The sequence below is a fragment of the Scyliorhinus canicula genome, chromosome 23 (assembly GCF_902713615.1).
Source record: "Scyliorhinus canicula chromosome 23, sScyCan1.1, whole genome shotgun sequence".
Classification (NCBI taxonomy): Eukaryota; Metazoa; Chordata; class Chondrichthyes; order Carcharhiniformes; family Scyliorhinidae; genus Scyliorhinus; species Scyliorhinus canicula.
In genome coordinates, this window is record NC_052168.1 from 6545286 (window position 1) to 6559264 (window position 13979).

General features: G+C 47.3%; 1 protein-coding gene across 2 annotated transcripts in view; it reads right to left on the reverse strand.

The window, feature by feature from the left end:
• The window catches only part of LOC119956306 (kinesin-like protein KIF18A), a 94445-nt gene that overhangs the window by 53327 nt on the left and 27139 nt on the right, over positions 1–13979 (reverse strand). For both annotated transcript variants that reach the window (XM_038783395.1, XM_038783394.1), the window contains exon 4: positions 7350–7454. In XM_038783395.1, the coding sequence (XP_038639323.1) occupies positions 7350–7454 (105 nt within the window). The remainder of the gene's footprint in view (positions 1–7349; positions 7455–13979) is intronic.

Below are 13979 nucleotides of genomic sequence, written 5' to 3' on the forward strand. Positions count from 1 at the left end.
AGTAGATTACTTGCCACCTTGTCATACCATTAGATTTTTGTAAGGTTCGACCAGTAGAGACATGTTTAGCACAGGGCTATATAGCTGGCTTTTAAAGCAGAGCATGGCAGGCCAGCAGCGTGGGTTCAATTCCCGTACCAGCCTCGCCAGAATGTGGCGACTAGGGGCTTTTCACAGTAACTTCATTTGAAGCCTACTTGTGACAATAACTGATTTTCATTTCATTTTTCATTTTCAACATCGACATTGTCATACATCCTTACCGGCTTGAGGATATACTAAAAATGTGTAGATTATACCTTGTATTAAATCAGGGCAATGACCTAAAACACCATCTCTTTTGAAAGTGTTCAGCTTAAGCCCCTAATTAACGGAAGTATCTGCTCAACGCATTACTTTGGTTAAATCAAAAGACCATATCATGAATAGGCAACTAACTTGAATCTCTCAGACCTATTCTAAAATAAGTAATAATTAAGCAGTTGACTACAGACTTACATGCTTGGGACAGCTGGCTGGGTTTGGATGCTATCTCCTATCCTTCCGAAGTGACAAATGTCAAGAGCTTTTTCCTCTTTTGAATATTAATTTAATTTCCCATATATGGTCACATTTGTGACTTTCACAATTCACTTGAGTCACCCATAGGTCATTGAGTGTAGTGTCACTGGCCATTAACCTATCAGATTGCTGAACACACACATAGCAGCCTCATCAGTACCCTAATTCATCATCCAATTTTCTTGCAAAAGGAAGTTGTTGCCATTTACACACGAGTCTAATCAGCAATTAACATTTTATTAAAAAAATTTATTTTCCACATTTCACCAAATAAACAACAAAAGAAAAACCAACACAATAACAGTCCCCCAGAAACAACACCCCCTCAATATACAGTCCAATACATCCATTTGTGCATTCCAGGTAAACGTTAACAATCAAACAGTCACAGTGCAACAATAAACCCACCCTGCCAATGTTCAATGGCAACCAGTTCTCAAAAGTGCATAATAAACAATGCCCATGAATGGTAGAACCCCTCCTTCATTCCCCTCAGCTCAACGTTCACCTCCTCAAGAGCCAGAAATTCAAGTAGGCCCCTCCGCCACGCCGAGGCACAGGATGCAGAACCTGACCTCCACCCCAACAGGACTAGTCTCCGGGCAATCAGTAAGGCAAAGGCTAAGATGTCTGCCCAGCTGCAGCTCGGGCCGGTCTGACAACCCAAAAATGGCCTCTAAGGTACCCAGTTCCAAGTTCACATGTAGTACCCGCGAGATAATACTAAAAACATTTCCCCCTATATCTTTCCAGCTTCGGACAGGACCAAAACATGTGTACAAGGTTTGCTGGGCCCCTCCCACACCACTCATCTATCTCCTCCACTCCCTCAAAGAGTCGGCTCATCCTCGCCCTCGTGAGGTGCGCCCTATACACTACCTTCGCACACGAGGTTGAGGCGTTCACCCTTCGAAGCACCTCACACCACAGACCTTTATCCAGGACCTCTCCCAGCTCTTCTTCCCACTTGGCCTTAATCCCTTCTATAGACACCCACCCTGTCCTCCTCCAGAATATTCCCACAAATTGCCGACACCACCCCCTTCTCCATTCCCCCTGCCGTCAATACCTCTTCCAACAACAAGGGGGTTGGGGCTATCGGGAAGCTCAGAACCTCCTTCTTTGAAAAGTCTTGGAGCTGTAGGTATCTAAACCCTTCTCCTTGCCCCAGTCCATATTTCTCCCCCCCCGCCGTCCCCAACTCTTCCAACCTCGCAAAACTTTCTCCCAGGAACAGGTCTTCTAATATCCTGATTCCCCCCTCTCCTCCCAATTCCGATATCTCCCACCCAGCCTCAAACCTGTGATTCACCCTGATCGGCATCCCCACTGATCCAGCCCCTCAGGTGCCTCCAAATCTTCAGTGTTGCCAGCAGCACCGGACTCACAAGTGTACTTGCCCGAGGCCATCGGGAACAGCGCTGTTGTCAGCACCCTCAACCCCAACAGACATTCCTCCATCCTCACCCACCGGGACTCCCCACCCACGACCCAACTCCGCATTTGCTGCCCAGTAATAGCATAATAAATTCAGGAGGCCCATGGCCATTGCCTGCCACCCTCTCTGCAGGATTACCACCCCCCCCCCCCCCCCCCCCCCCCCCCCCACCCCCCCCACCCCACAAATAAACGAGGTGACCAACATGTCCACTTTCTTGAAGAATGCCTTCGGCAAAAAGACAGGCAGGCACTGGAATAAAAACTAAAATTACAGCATCACATTCATTTCAACCGCCTGCACCCGACCCGCCAGTGACAGAGGGAGATTGTCCCATCTTGCCAAGTCCGCTTTTACCCACCCCTGTAAACTAGTAAAACTGTACAATGGAGCCTCCCCACCCCCAAGTCACATGCCACCTGAACCCCTAGCACCTGAAGTGGGTTGCTACCCTGCAGAATGGCAGCCTCCCCACTCCCACCTGGGACACTACAAAATATTCACTCTTCTCCAAGTTCAGTTTCTATCCTGAAAAAGACACAAATCTTCGGAGCAGTCCCATTATATTCCCCACCAACGAACTCGACTCAGATATATATAGCAATAAATTGTCCATGTACAAAGATATCCTTTGTTTTCCCCCCCCTTCCATACTATTCCTTTCCAAAGTCCCGAACTCCTTCAAACAATGGCCAAAAGCTCTATCGCTAATGTAAATAGAAGAGGGAACATAGGACACCACTGCCTAGTACCCCGGTGCAGAGCAAAGTACCCCAAGCTCGTTATTTGTGGAGACACTCACTATTGGTTCCTATATAATAGCCGTACCCATTCTGTAAATCTCGGCCTAATTCTGAACCTCTCTCGGACTGCCATCAAGTATCCCCACTCCACCCGATTGAACGCCTTTTCCGCATCTAGTGCCACCGCCACCTCAGTCTCCTTCCCCTCAGCCGGCGACATGATTACATTTAGTAACCTCTTGATATTCGAAAATAGCTGCCTTTCTTTCACAAAACCTGTCTAGTCGTCCCTCATCACCTTCTGGAGGCACCCCTCCAACCTAGCCGCCAGTATTTTGGCATCTACATTCAGTAGCGATATAGGCCTGTACGACTCACACTCGGTCGGGTCCTTGGTTTTAACAGCAGGGACATCAGAACCTGCCCACTCTTTGTGGTAGCACCCCCTTACCTATCGCCTCATCGAACATCCCCACCATCAGCAGCACCAATTTGTCTTTAAATTTCATGTAATACACTGGGAACCCATCTGGCCCAGCCGCTTTCCCCAATTGCCTCCTTTAGCCCCTGTTCCCCCACTGACCACTCCAATCTGGCCCTATCACCCTCCTCCAGCCTAGGATACTCCAATCCGTCCAGGAACTCCCTCATCCCTTGATCCTCCCCCGGTGTTTCTGACCTATACAGCTTTTCATTGAACTCCTCAAATACCTTATTAATCTGGTCCTGAGCCACCTCCAATTTCTCCGTTCTATCCCACATCTGGACTATTTCCCTTGCCGCTGCGTCCCTCTGAAGTTGGCCGCCTCCCCATATTCATAAATTGCTCCCCTTGCCTGCCTCAGTTGGCGTATCGCATTCCCCGTTGACAACTGGTCATAACTATCCTGGAGCTCCCGCCTTCTGTCCAAAAGAGCCAGATCTGTGTCCCCAGCGTACCCAACCCTAACCTCCAACATTTCTTTTGACGCTCTTCCCTCTCATCTTTATCCACCTGGGCCTTAAATGATATCACCTTCCCCCTCACTACTGCCTTCAGGGTCTCCCATACCACTGCCTCTGATACTTCCCAGTTAAAGCCAATGTACACCAATCACTTTCCTGAACTTCTCACAAAAACTTGGGTTCCCCAGCAACCCCACATACATTCTCCACCCTGGCATCTGCTCTATCCCCTTTTCCACCCCCTTGTTCACCCAATGTGGCACTTGATCTGAAATCGCTAACGCCGAATACTCTGATCCCCTAATCCCAGCTAACAATGCCTTCCCTACCACGGAGATATGTATCCTCGAACAAACTTTGTGAACCAAGGAGAAAAACGAATACTCCCGCTCCCTTGGGTGCAAGAACCTCCACGGGTCCACTCCTCCCATTTCCCTCATAAGCCCCGTCAGCGCCTTCATCCCCCCCGGGCAAATGAGCATTGCTGTGACCTGTCCATCCTTAGTTCTTGTACCAGATTCCAATCCCCTTACACTATTAGCTTGTGCAAATCCAAGTCTGGCATGGCCACAAGCTCCTTCCTCACAAATGCTGCATCATCCCAGTTAGGGCCATACACACTTGCCAACTCCGCTGTTACCATCACATATCTGTCCCCCTAGTCTGCCACCACTGTCTCCACCTGGAACCTCACCCGCTTACCCATCAGAACGGTTACTCCTCTATTGTTGAATCCAGAGTGAAATACTTGGCTCACCCCAGCCCTTCCTGAGCCTCACCTGGTCCTTCACCTTCAGGTGGGTTTCTTGTCGCATAACATCGGCCTTTAATGATGATAATCCCGGGCCCTGCCCACTGGGGGCGTGGACCACCCCGTCGCTTTGTTGCCATTAAACCCCTTCCCCCACCCCCCCTCCGAGAATCCCCCCATTCACTTCCTCTCAAAAACACCTCTCCCAGTATCGGTCCCCTCCCCCCACTTTTCACAACTCCTAGGCCCATCGAATCCTGTTCGACCAGGGTCCAATGCCTGCACCTCTCCCCCCACCACACTCACATTCACTAGCCAGCTTAAGCTTGCTCGTGTGGAGGCCCCTGCCCAGGCCCCACTCCCCTCCAATCCCCTTCCCCCTAACCAATCGCAGGAAAACAAAAATTCCTTTCAAACAAACAAACCCAGTGCAAACACACAAACACCAGAAAACCGCCATCACAAAAAATCCCAACTCCTACCTTGCCCAAACAGGCAACTTCATCCCTATTAACACATATAACATAAAAATAGAACTATATACAATCTTCCACCCCTCCTCCCACCCTCAGTTCAAGACAAATCCTCAGTCCCATTTCAGCCCCAGTCCTTCTGCCTTCACAAACACCGCCGCTGCTTCCACCGTCTCAAAGTAAAAGTCTTCTTTGAGTTGTAGGTCACCCTCAACTTAGCTGGATACACCATACCAAACTGCACGCTGCTGTTGTACAGTGCTGCCTTCACTCGGCTGAAGGCTACCCACCTCCTCGCCAACTCCACGGTTAAGTCCTAGTAAATGTGTATACCAGCTCCAGCCCACTGCACCTCCCGCTTTGCCCAACTCAGAACTTTCTCCTTAACATGGTACCGCTCTTGGCGGCTCATTGGTCTCTGGTTTATTCCTCAACAACCGGTGAACCCTAACTTGCCCCTCCCCCAACAGCTCCGCCAACATCTTGGCAAAGTACTCAGTCAACCTCAGGCCCTCCACCCCTTTGGACAGGCCCACGATTCTCAGATTCTGCCGCCTGGATCGGTTTTCCAGGTCTTCCACCTTCGCTCTCAAAACCTTTGTTGACTTCCACCACCCTCACCCATCGAGGTGAGCTGTGATGCAACAAAGCCTCTTCCGCCCCCTTCAGCTTTTCTCCCTGCTCCCGGATCACAACCGATGTTTTCAATACCACAGCCTTCACCGGGGCAATCGCCTCCTCCACCAGTACCTTCATTGCCGCCATCATCTCCTGCCTCATCACCTTCACGTGCTTAGCAAACTGCCTTTCAAATTCCACGGCCATCACCTCGGACATCTTTTCTGCCGTGAACGGCGCAGCCCCATCCAGCGATCCAGCCTCCGCCACCTTTCCAGTTGCCAGGATGACTCTTTCGCTCGACGGCGAACCTTCACTCGCCCTCTTCTTCACTGTGGCTTTCTTTAGATTTTTAGACATCCCCCTCCTACTTTATGTCTTCCTGCACCTGCTTGTTGAAAAATTGCCCCTGGACCGAAATTAAGTTCCAGAGAAATCAAGCATCGAGCAGGAGCCACCCAACGTGCAACGTCCTCCTACATGCCGCAACCGGAAGCTCCGCAATTGACATTCTTTTACCACTGGTTCGCAATGCTGCTTCTTGGTTAGCACCGAAGGCCTGAGTTCGATTCCGACCCCAGGTCACTGCCCCTGTGGAGTTTGCACATTCTCCCCGTGTCTGCGTGGGTCTCACCCTCACAATCCAAAGACGTGTAAGCTAGGTGGACTTGCCATGCTAAAATTGCCTCTTAATTGGAGAAAAAAATTGGGTACTCTAAATCTATATTTTTTAAAAAGCATTATTTTACCACATTCCTCCCAGCTGTGCTAACAGTCTATCCACATCTTTGAGTATTTTTGAAAGTAACTATTGTTTAGCTCAATATTATTGAATGTCAACCAGTGTACTCTGTTTAATAATTATACATGCCTATCTTTTGAAGCCTCAAACTGAACTCCCCATTCCATTTTTATCCCCATTAAAAAGGCCGCTCTCCTCCACCTCAGATACTGCCTCTGCCCAAAAGCTTGTGAAATTTTCACGCTTTTGTCTTTGCCAACTCCTGATTTTACTACTTTATGTCTTCCTGCACCTGCTTGTTGAAAAATTGCCCCTGGACCGAAATTAAGTTCCAGAGAAATCAAGCATCGAGCAGGAGCCACCCAACGTGCCTGCCCAGTCTCCACAAACTTAAGCTCATCCAAAACTTTGATCCCTGTAACCTACCACCCTGTACCAAGATACTCTTATCCTTTACTGCATTTGGACTAATTAATATATATTCATTCCCAGCCCCTCAGTGCCTCCAATTTTAAATTCACATGCTTAAGGTTGTTCCTTTGGTTAAGGTGGATGGATCTGTAAGGAGTGAAAAGAGCTAACTGTAATGATATGTATAAGTGTAGTATAGGGTTAACATCAGACACTGTGTAAATCAAACACTAGATGGCGTTACCAAGTTATTGTATATTAGGTAGCATCTCTGGGAACTCTGGGAGAACATGATGAGAAGCTGCTGAGAGCAGAGCGAGAATTCATTGTAGAGATATAGCACGAGGTCAAGTTACAGTGTAGTTTAACAGGTAGAGAGAATATTAATTACTGTACGACAGATTCAGTATTATTAGTTTAGTATCTGTTACTCAGTAAAGTGTGCGAACCTAATCAAGTTTAGTAGTGTCAAATAAATTAGTTTTGATTCAAACTTCTTATTTTTATATTCTTTGTCAACACTACATATCTGGCTATCTTGGAGGAAAAGGCAAGGAATATTAACACTAACGTTTCGAGTCCAAATGACCCTTTGTCAAGAAAAAAATTATATTGATAACATCCAACAGCAGTGCAATGGTCAAAAGCAGCAGGGTACTCCTCCTACCCGATGAAAGCTTAGTCTCTGGACAACTGTTCCTTTTTCTGGATCTTCTCTTACAGCAAGTGAGCCTTTAGGTTCAAGCAGGTCTTGGATCTGTTCATTGTACACCTGTCAAAGAGGCGAAAAACAACAAATACAATTAATGGCAAATGGTTCAGGAGCAAAAGCATTGCTTTTTGTCACCCTGCGCAACAAGGATCAGACAGATTCTTGCTCAGCACCAAATCAGCTGACCTCAACCAGAAAGACCATGGGCAACTACAAGGGGTTCAAGCTTTTACTGTAATTGTTGGTGTAAAACATTCTTTCTACATCCACCCTGTTGGCTTTCACAACTGGTAAAGAACAACAATGAATATGTTGATAGAGTGGAAACGAAAGAGTCAAGGAGAACAGAAATTATAGCTCTTACCTCAGGCGGTCTATTTAACATGGAAGATTTTTCCTGTATAGTCTGATACTGTCCCTCATTTGGAAAAGGACTTTAAAAACTCAAACACTTATTGAAAACAATCATGCTCTTCAGGTAATGCAAGAAAGAATGCAAAAAAAACCTCAGAAGAAAATTAATGACCCCAAAAATAAACAAATAAGCTTAAAAAAAGACTGGTTCAAGCTGGGGTGCAGTAACTGTAGAGACTCACTAATTTAGGCAAGGTGCGTTGAGCTATCATTCAATCATATCCCAGTTGCTGATAGAGATCAGATTGTAATGCAAAACAGTTATCCGGTTTTAATTTCCAAGGATTTTATTAGATATTAGAATCATAGAATCCCATTAGTGTAGGAGGCATTTGGCCTATCAACTCTAGACCGACCCTCTGAACGAGCACCCTACCAAAGCCCACTCCCCCATTCTATCCCTGTAACCCCACTTTTTAAAATAAAATTAGAGGACCCAATTTTTTTCCCCCAATTAAGGGGCAATTTAGCGTGGCCAATCCACCTAACCTGCACATCTTTGGGATGTAGGGGGTGAAACCCACGCAGACACGGGGAGAATGTGCAAATTCTACACAGACAATGACCAAGTACCAGGGTTCAAACCCGGTCCTCAGTGCCGTAGGCAGCAGTGCTAACCACTGTGCCGCATGCCACCCCCTTGTAACCCCACTTAACCTTTTGGACACTATGGGAAATTTAGCATGACCATTCCACCTAACCTGCATATCTGGACTGTGGGAGGAAACTGGAGCACAGAGGAAACCCATGAAGGCACGGTGAGAAAGTGCAAACTCCACATAGGCAGTCACCAGAGGCCGGAATTCAACCCGGATCCGTGGTGCTGTGATGCAGCAGTGCTAGCCCTTGTGCCACCCTTGATATTACGCAATACTATCTTGTTATGGTACTTTATTATGCTTTATTTATTCATTCTTTCATGGGATGTTCTTGCCAGCAATTGTTTCCCATCCAAAATTGTCCTTGACACAAGTGATTTGCTGGGCCATTTCAGAGGGCAGTTAAGAGTCATCCACATGGCTGTGGATCGGAGGTCACACGCAGGCTAGATCAGTCAAGGAGGGCAGATTTTCTTTCTTGAAAGGCATTAATGAATGAGATGGGTTTTAAGACAATTGTTTAGTAGAATGCCATCGCTTGTGAGTGGAATGGAATACAAAAGTTGGGTGGTTAGTTGTCAGTTATACAGGTATTGGGGAGGCCATACCGGCAGTACTGTGTACAGTATTCATCTCCTTATTCAAGGAAGAATGGAATATATATTAGAAGCAGTTCAAAGGATTACTAGACTAATACCTGGGATGGGCGGGTTGTCTTATGAGGAAATAATAGAAAGGCTAGGCCTGTGTCCACTGGAGTTTAGAAAGCGGCAAATTGATTGAAACATACAATTCTGAGGGGTCTTGACAGGGTAGATGTAGAAAATAATTTTTTTCTTGTGGGAGAATCTAGAACTAGGGGTCACTGTATAAAAACGTGGGTCGCACATTTAAAACAGACAAGAAAAATGTATTTCTCTCGGAGGGTTGAGAGCCTTTGGAACTCACTTCCTCAAAGTTGATGGAAACAGAGTCTTTAATATTTTGAAGGCGGAGGTAAATAGATTCTTGATAAGCAAGAAGGTGAAAAATTATCACTGATAGTTCCATAGTCACCATTAGAGAAAGACTAGCTTTCAATTCCAGATTTAAATTCCACCGGCTGCTGTGGGGAGATTTGAACCTGTGCGTACTCCCCAGAGGGTTATCCTGGGTCTCTGAATTACTAGCCCAGTGACATTACCTCGATGCCACCATCTCCCCCAATACATGCTGGCATGAACGTGCAGAAAAAAGGTTCAAACCATAGAAATTTTAATTTCAGTGAAACAAAACACTCAGGGCATCTATTACAATATTAATAATCATATTCTATTAAACATGGTTGACTGATGTGCGCAAACATCGACAATTTCATCTAATGAAGTCTAACAACAGTGTCACAAAGTGTATATATACACCTGACTGAGGGTGGATATCAAACCAATGTGTGCCCATTATGTAAATACTTGATACATCGCAAATGTGAATACACGGCTTCCACTGTCACCGTCAAATTGAGTCTTCCCAATTTTCACAGATGCACCATAGAAAGCATTCTATGGCAACAGCTTGGCCCAAGACCGTAAAAAACTATAAAGAGTCGTGAACGCAGCCAGTCAATCATGTGAACTGCGCCTTCCACCCACTGACTGTCTCTATCTTCCGTTGTCTTAGAAAAGCGGGCATCATAATCAAAGACCCCTTCCACCCAGGGTATTCTAACAGATTCAAAAACAGCTTCATCCCCGCTGCTACCAGACTCCTGAATGGCCCTTTTATGGACTGAACTAATCTCTCCATGTATCTTCTCCATTGTGTAGCACTACACTCCGCATGCTTCACCCGATGTCTATGTCTATGTATTTACATTGTGTAATTGTCCTATTTTTTCCATGTATGGTACGATCCGACTGGACTGTGCACTGAACAATACTTTTCACTGTACCCCAACAAGGTTAAGCAGCAGCACTTGCACAGCCAACCTGCAGCCATGGCGCCAAGAAGATTGGTCCCAAGATTCGACGATGCAGGCCTGGGGAGCCACCTGGATGCAGTCGAGCCAGGAGGGATGTCCTGTTCCCCAGAGGGTCCTGGAGGGTGAGCCATAGGTCAGGCAGTGCTGCCTGGGACGAGGTGGTGACAGCCATAAGCTTGAGGTGTATGACCAGGAGGACTGGGCTCCAGTGCCATAAGACGGTCAACGACGTACTCTGCACATGCGAGTTGACCCCTACCCACCCAGAGACCTTTCATCCCCAAATGAGCATCCACCACCGCCCCCCACCCCACCCTCCCTGTTGGATATGGGGTGGTTCCCCCATTAATTGTATGGAAATAGGGCTTAAGTGGTGATAACTGGTTTCTCACCACACTAAGGCGAAATGCCAATTTTTCTTATGGGAGCGGGCCAGTTGCACCTGGTGCGGTTCTCGTTTTCAACCTCTCCCGCTGTTCACCGCCATCTTTTGGCTCAAGCGAGAGCGCATTGAGGCTGAAGAATTGCACCTAAATAGTCCATATACACTTTGTCAGAACTGAAAGGAAGGAGAATGTAGAAACTGCAACAAAAAGTATCCAACAAGCCTCTCAAAAAGCCATGATATTCACAGAAACTACAGCTTACATAGTCTAGAACCTAGGAAAGACCAAGAGAACATCCGCAATGTGTGTACAAAGTGCACAGCAATCACATCGAGGATTGATAAACCCTTGCACAAATCCGTCCTTGCAATATACATCATAGAACATTACAGCGCAGTACAGGCCCTTTGGCCCTCGATGTTGCGCCGACCTGCGAAACCCCTCGAAAGCCCATCTACACTATTCCCTTATTATCAATATGCCTATCCAATAACCATTTGAATGCGTTTAGTGTTGGCGAGTCCACTACTGTTGCAGGCAGGGCGTTCCACGCCCTTACTACTCTCCGAGTAAAGAATCTACCTCTGACATCTGTCCTATATCTATCTCCCCTCAATTTAAAGCTATGTCCCCTCGTGCTGGACATCACGCCCGCAAATCCCTCCCAGTACCCCCTAAGCTTAGGGCATGCCCAAAGCATGTGAACGTGGTTCGCTGGTCCTTCCGCGCACCTAGCGCATTTGTCCTCTATGTCAAAGAATTTGCTCATCCGAGCCACCGTCATGTGGGCCCGGTGAACGACCTTAAATTGAATCAGCCCGAGCCTGGCATATGTTGTGGTCGAATTTACCCTACCCAGTAATAATTAATCAGACTCGGCAAAGCCAGCCCTCCCTCGCTCCGGTTCCTCTCCAGCATCGCCTTCTTCACCCGCGGGGATTTTCCCGCCCAGACAAAGCTCATGATCATCCGGTTAACTCTTTTGAAGGACTGTGGGACAAACATCGGGAGGCACTGAAAAACAAACAGAAATCTAGGGAGGATTGTCATCTTTACAGTCTGCACCCTCCCTGCCAGCGAGAGTGCATCCCATCTCCGAAACTCTCCCTTCATTTGCTCCACCACACTGGCCAAATTTAACTTGTGCAGCCTGCCCGAGTCTCACGCCACCTGGATTCCCAAATACCGGAAATTTTCCGTAACCAGCCTAAACGGTAGCCCTCTCAATCTGTTCTCCTGGCCTCTTGCCTGTACCACAAACATTTCACTCTTGGCCGTATTTAATTTGTACCCAAAACAGATCCTTGTGGTACACCACTAGTAACTGGACACCAGTCTGAACATTTCCCATCAACCACCACCCGTTGTCTTCTATCAGCTAGCCAATTTCTGATCCAAACTGCTAAATCACCCTGAATCCCATGCCTCTGTATTTTCTGCAATAGCCTACCGTGGGGAACCTTATCAAACGCTTTACTGAAATCCATATACACCACATCAACTGCTTTACCCTCATCCACCAGTTTAGTCACCTTCTCGAAGAACTCAATAAGGTTTGTGAGGCATGACCTACCCTTCACAAAACCATGTTGACTATCTCTAATCAAATTATTCCTTTCCAGATGATTATACATCCTATCTCTTATAAACCTTTCCAAGACTTTGCCCACAACAGAAGTAAGGCTCACTGGTCTATAGTTACCGGGGTTATCTCTACTCCCCTTCTTGAACAAGGGGACAACATTTGTTATCCTCCAGTCTTCTGGCACTATTCCTGTAGGCAAAGATGACTTAAAGATCAAAGCCAAAGGCTCAGCAATCTCCACCCTAGCTTCCCAGAGAATCCTAGGATAAATCCCATCCGGCCATGGGGACTTATCTATTTTCACACTTTCCAGAATCGCTAACACCACCTCCATATGAACCTCAAGCCCTTCTAGTCTAGTAGCCTGTATCTCAGTATTCTCCTCGACAACATTATCTTTTTCCTGTGTGAATACGGACGAAAAATACTCATTTAGCACCTCTCTTATCGCCTCGGACTCCACGCACAACTTCCCCCTACTGTCCTTGACTGGCCCTACTCTTACCCTAGTCATTCTTTTATTCCTTTTCAAAAAAATAAACAATTTTTTTGAGGTAGTTTTTGGCTTTATAAACAGTTACAGACATCATCAGAAAGAAAGCAAAAAAGACAAAAATGTGCAAACATCCACGTATACTTCCATCGTAACATATTACACAAGCCCGCTCCCCTCCCACCGGTACTACCCGCCATATTTTCCCTCCTACTCTACTCTACCTCCCCTCTCCCCCCCCCCCTGCTTACGCTCACTCTCCCGCAAAGAAGTCAATAAATGGTTGCCACTTCCGGGTGAACCTCTGCACAGATCCCCTCAAGGCGAACTCAATTTTTTCCATCCCCAGGAAACTCGACATGTCCGCAAGCCACCACTCAGTCTTCGGGGGCTTTGAGTCCCTCCACGCCAATAATATTCGTCGCCGGGCTATCAGGGAACCAAAGGCCAACACATCGGCCTCGTTCTCCCCCTGGATGCCCGGGTCTTCCGAAACCCCAAAAATTGCCACCCCTGGACTCATCACCACCCTTGTTTTTAGCACCTGGGACATGACCCCCGCAAATCCCTCCCAGTACCCCCTCAGCTTAGGGCATGCCCAAAACATGTGAACATGGTTCGCTGGTCCTAGCGCATTTGTCCTCTATCCCGAAAAATTTGTTCATCCGAGCCACCGTCATATGGGCCCGGTGAACGACCTTAAATTGGATCAGCCCGAGCCTAGCACATGTCGCGGTCGAATTTACACTACTCAGGGCCTCTGCCCACAGCCCATCCTCCATTTCCCCGCCTAGCTCCTCCTCCCATTTAAGTTTCAGTTCCTCTGTCTGGGACCCTTCCTCCCTCATGGGCACCTTATATATACCCGAGACTCTGCCCTCCCCTTCTTCCCTCCTAGAGACTATTCTGTCGAGGATCCCCATTGGCGGGAGGCGCGGGAAAGATGGGACCTGTCTACGAACAAAGTCCCGCAGCTGTAGGTATCTAAAATCATTTCCCCTTACCAGCCCAAATTTCTCCTCCAAGCTCCTCAAACTTGCAAAGCTCCCTTCCAGGAACATATTGCCCACCCTTCCCACCCCTGCTCGCCGCCATACTCGGAACCCCCCATCCATACTGCCGGGGGCAAACCGATGGTTGTCGCAGATTGG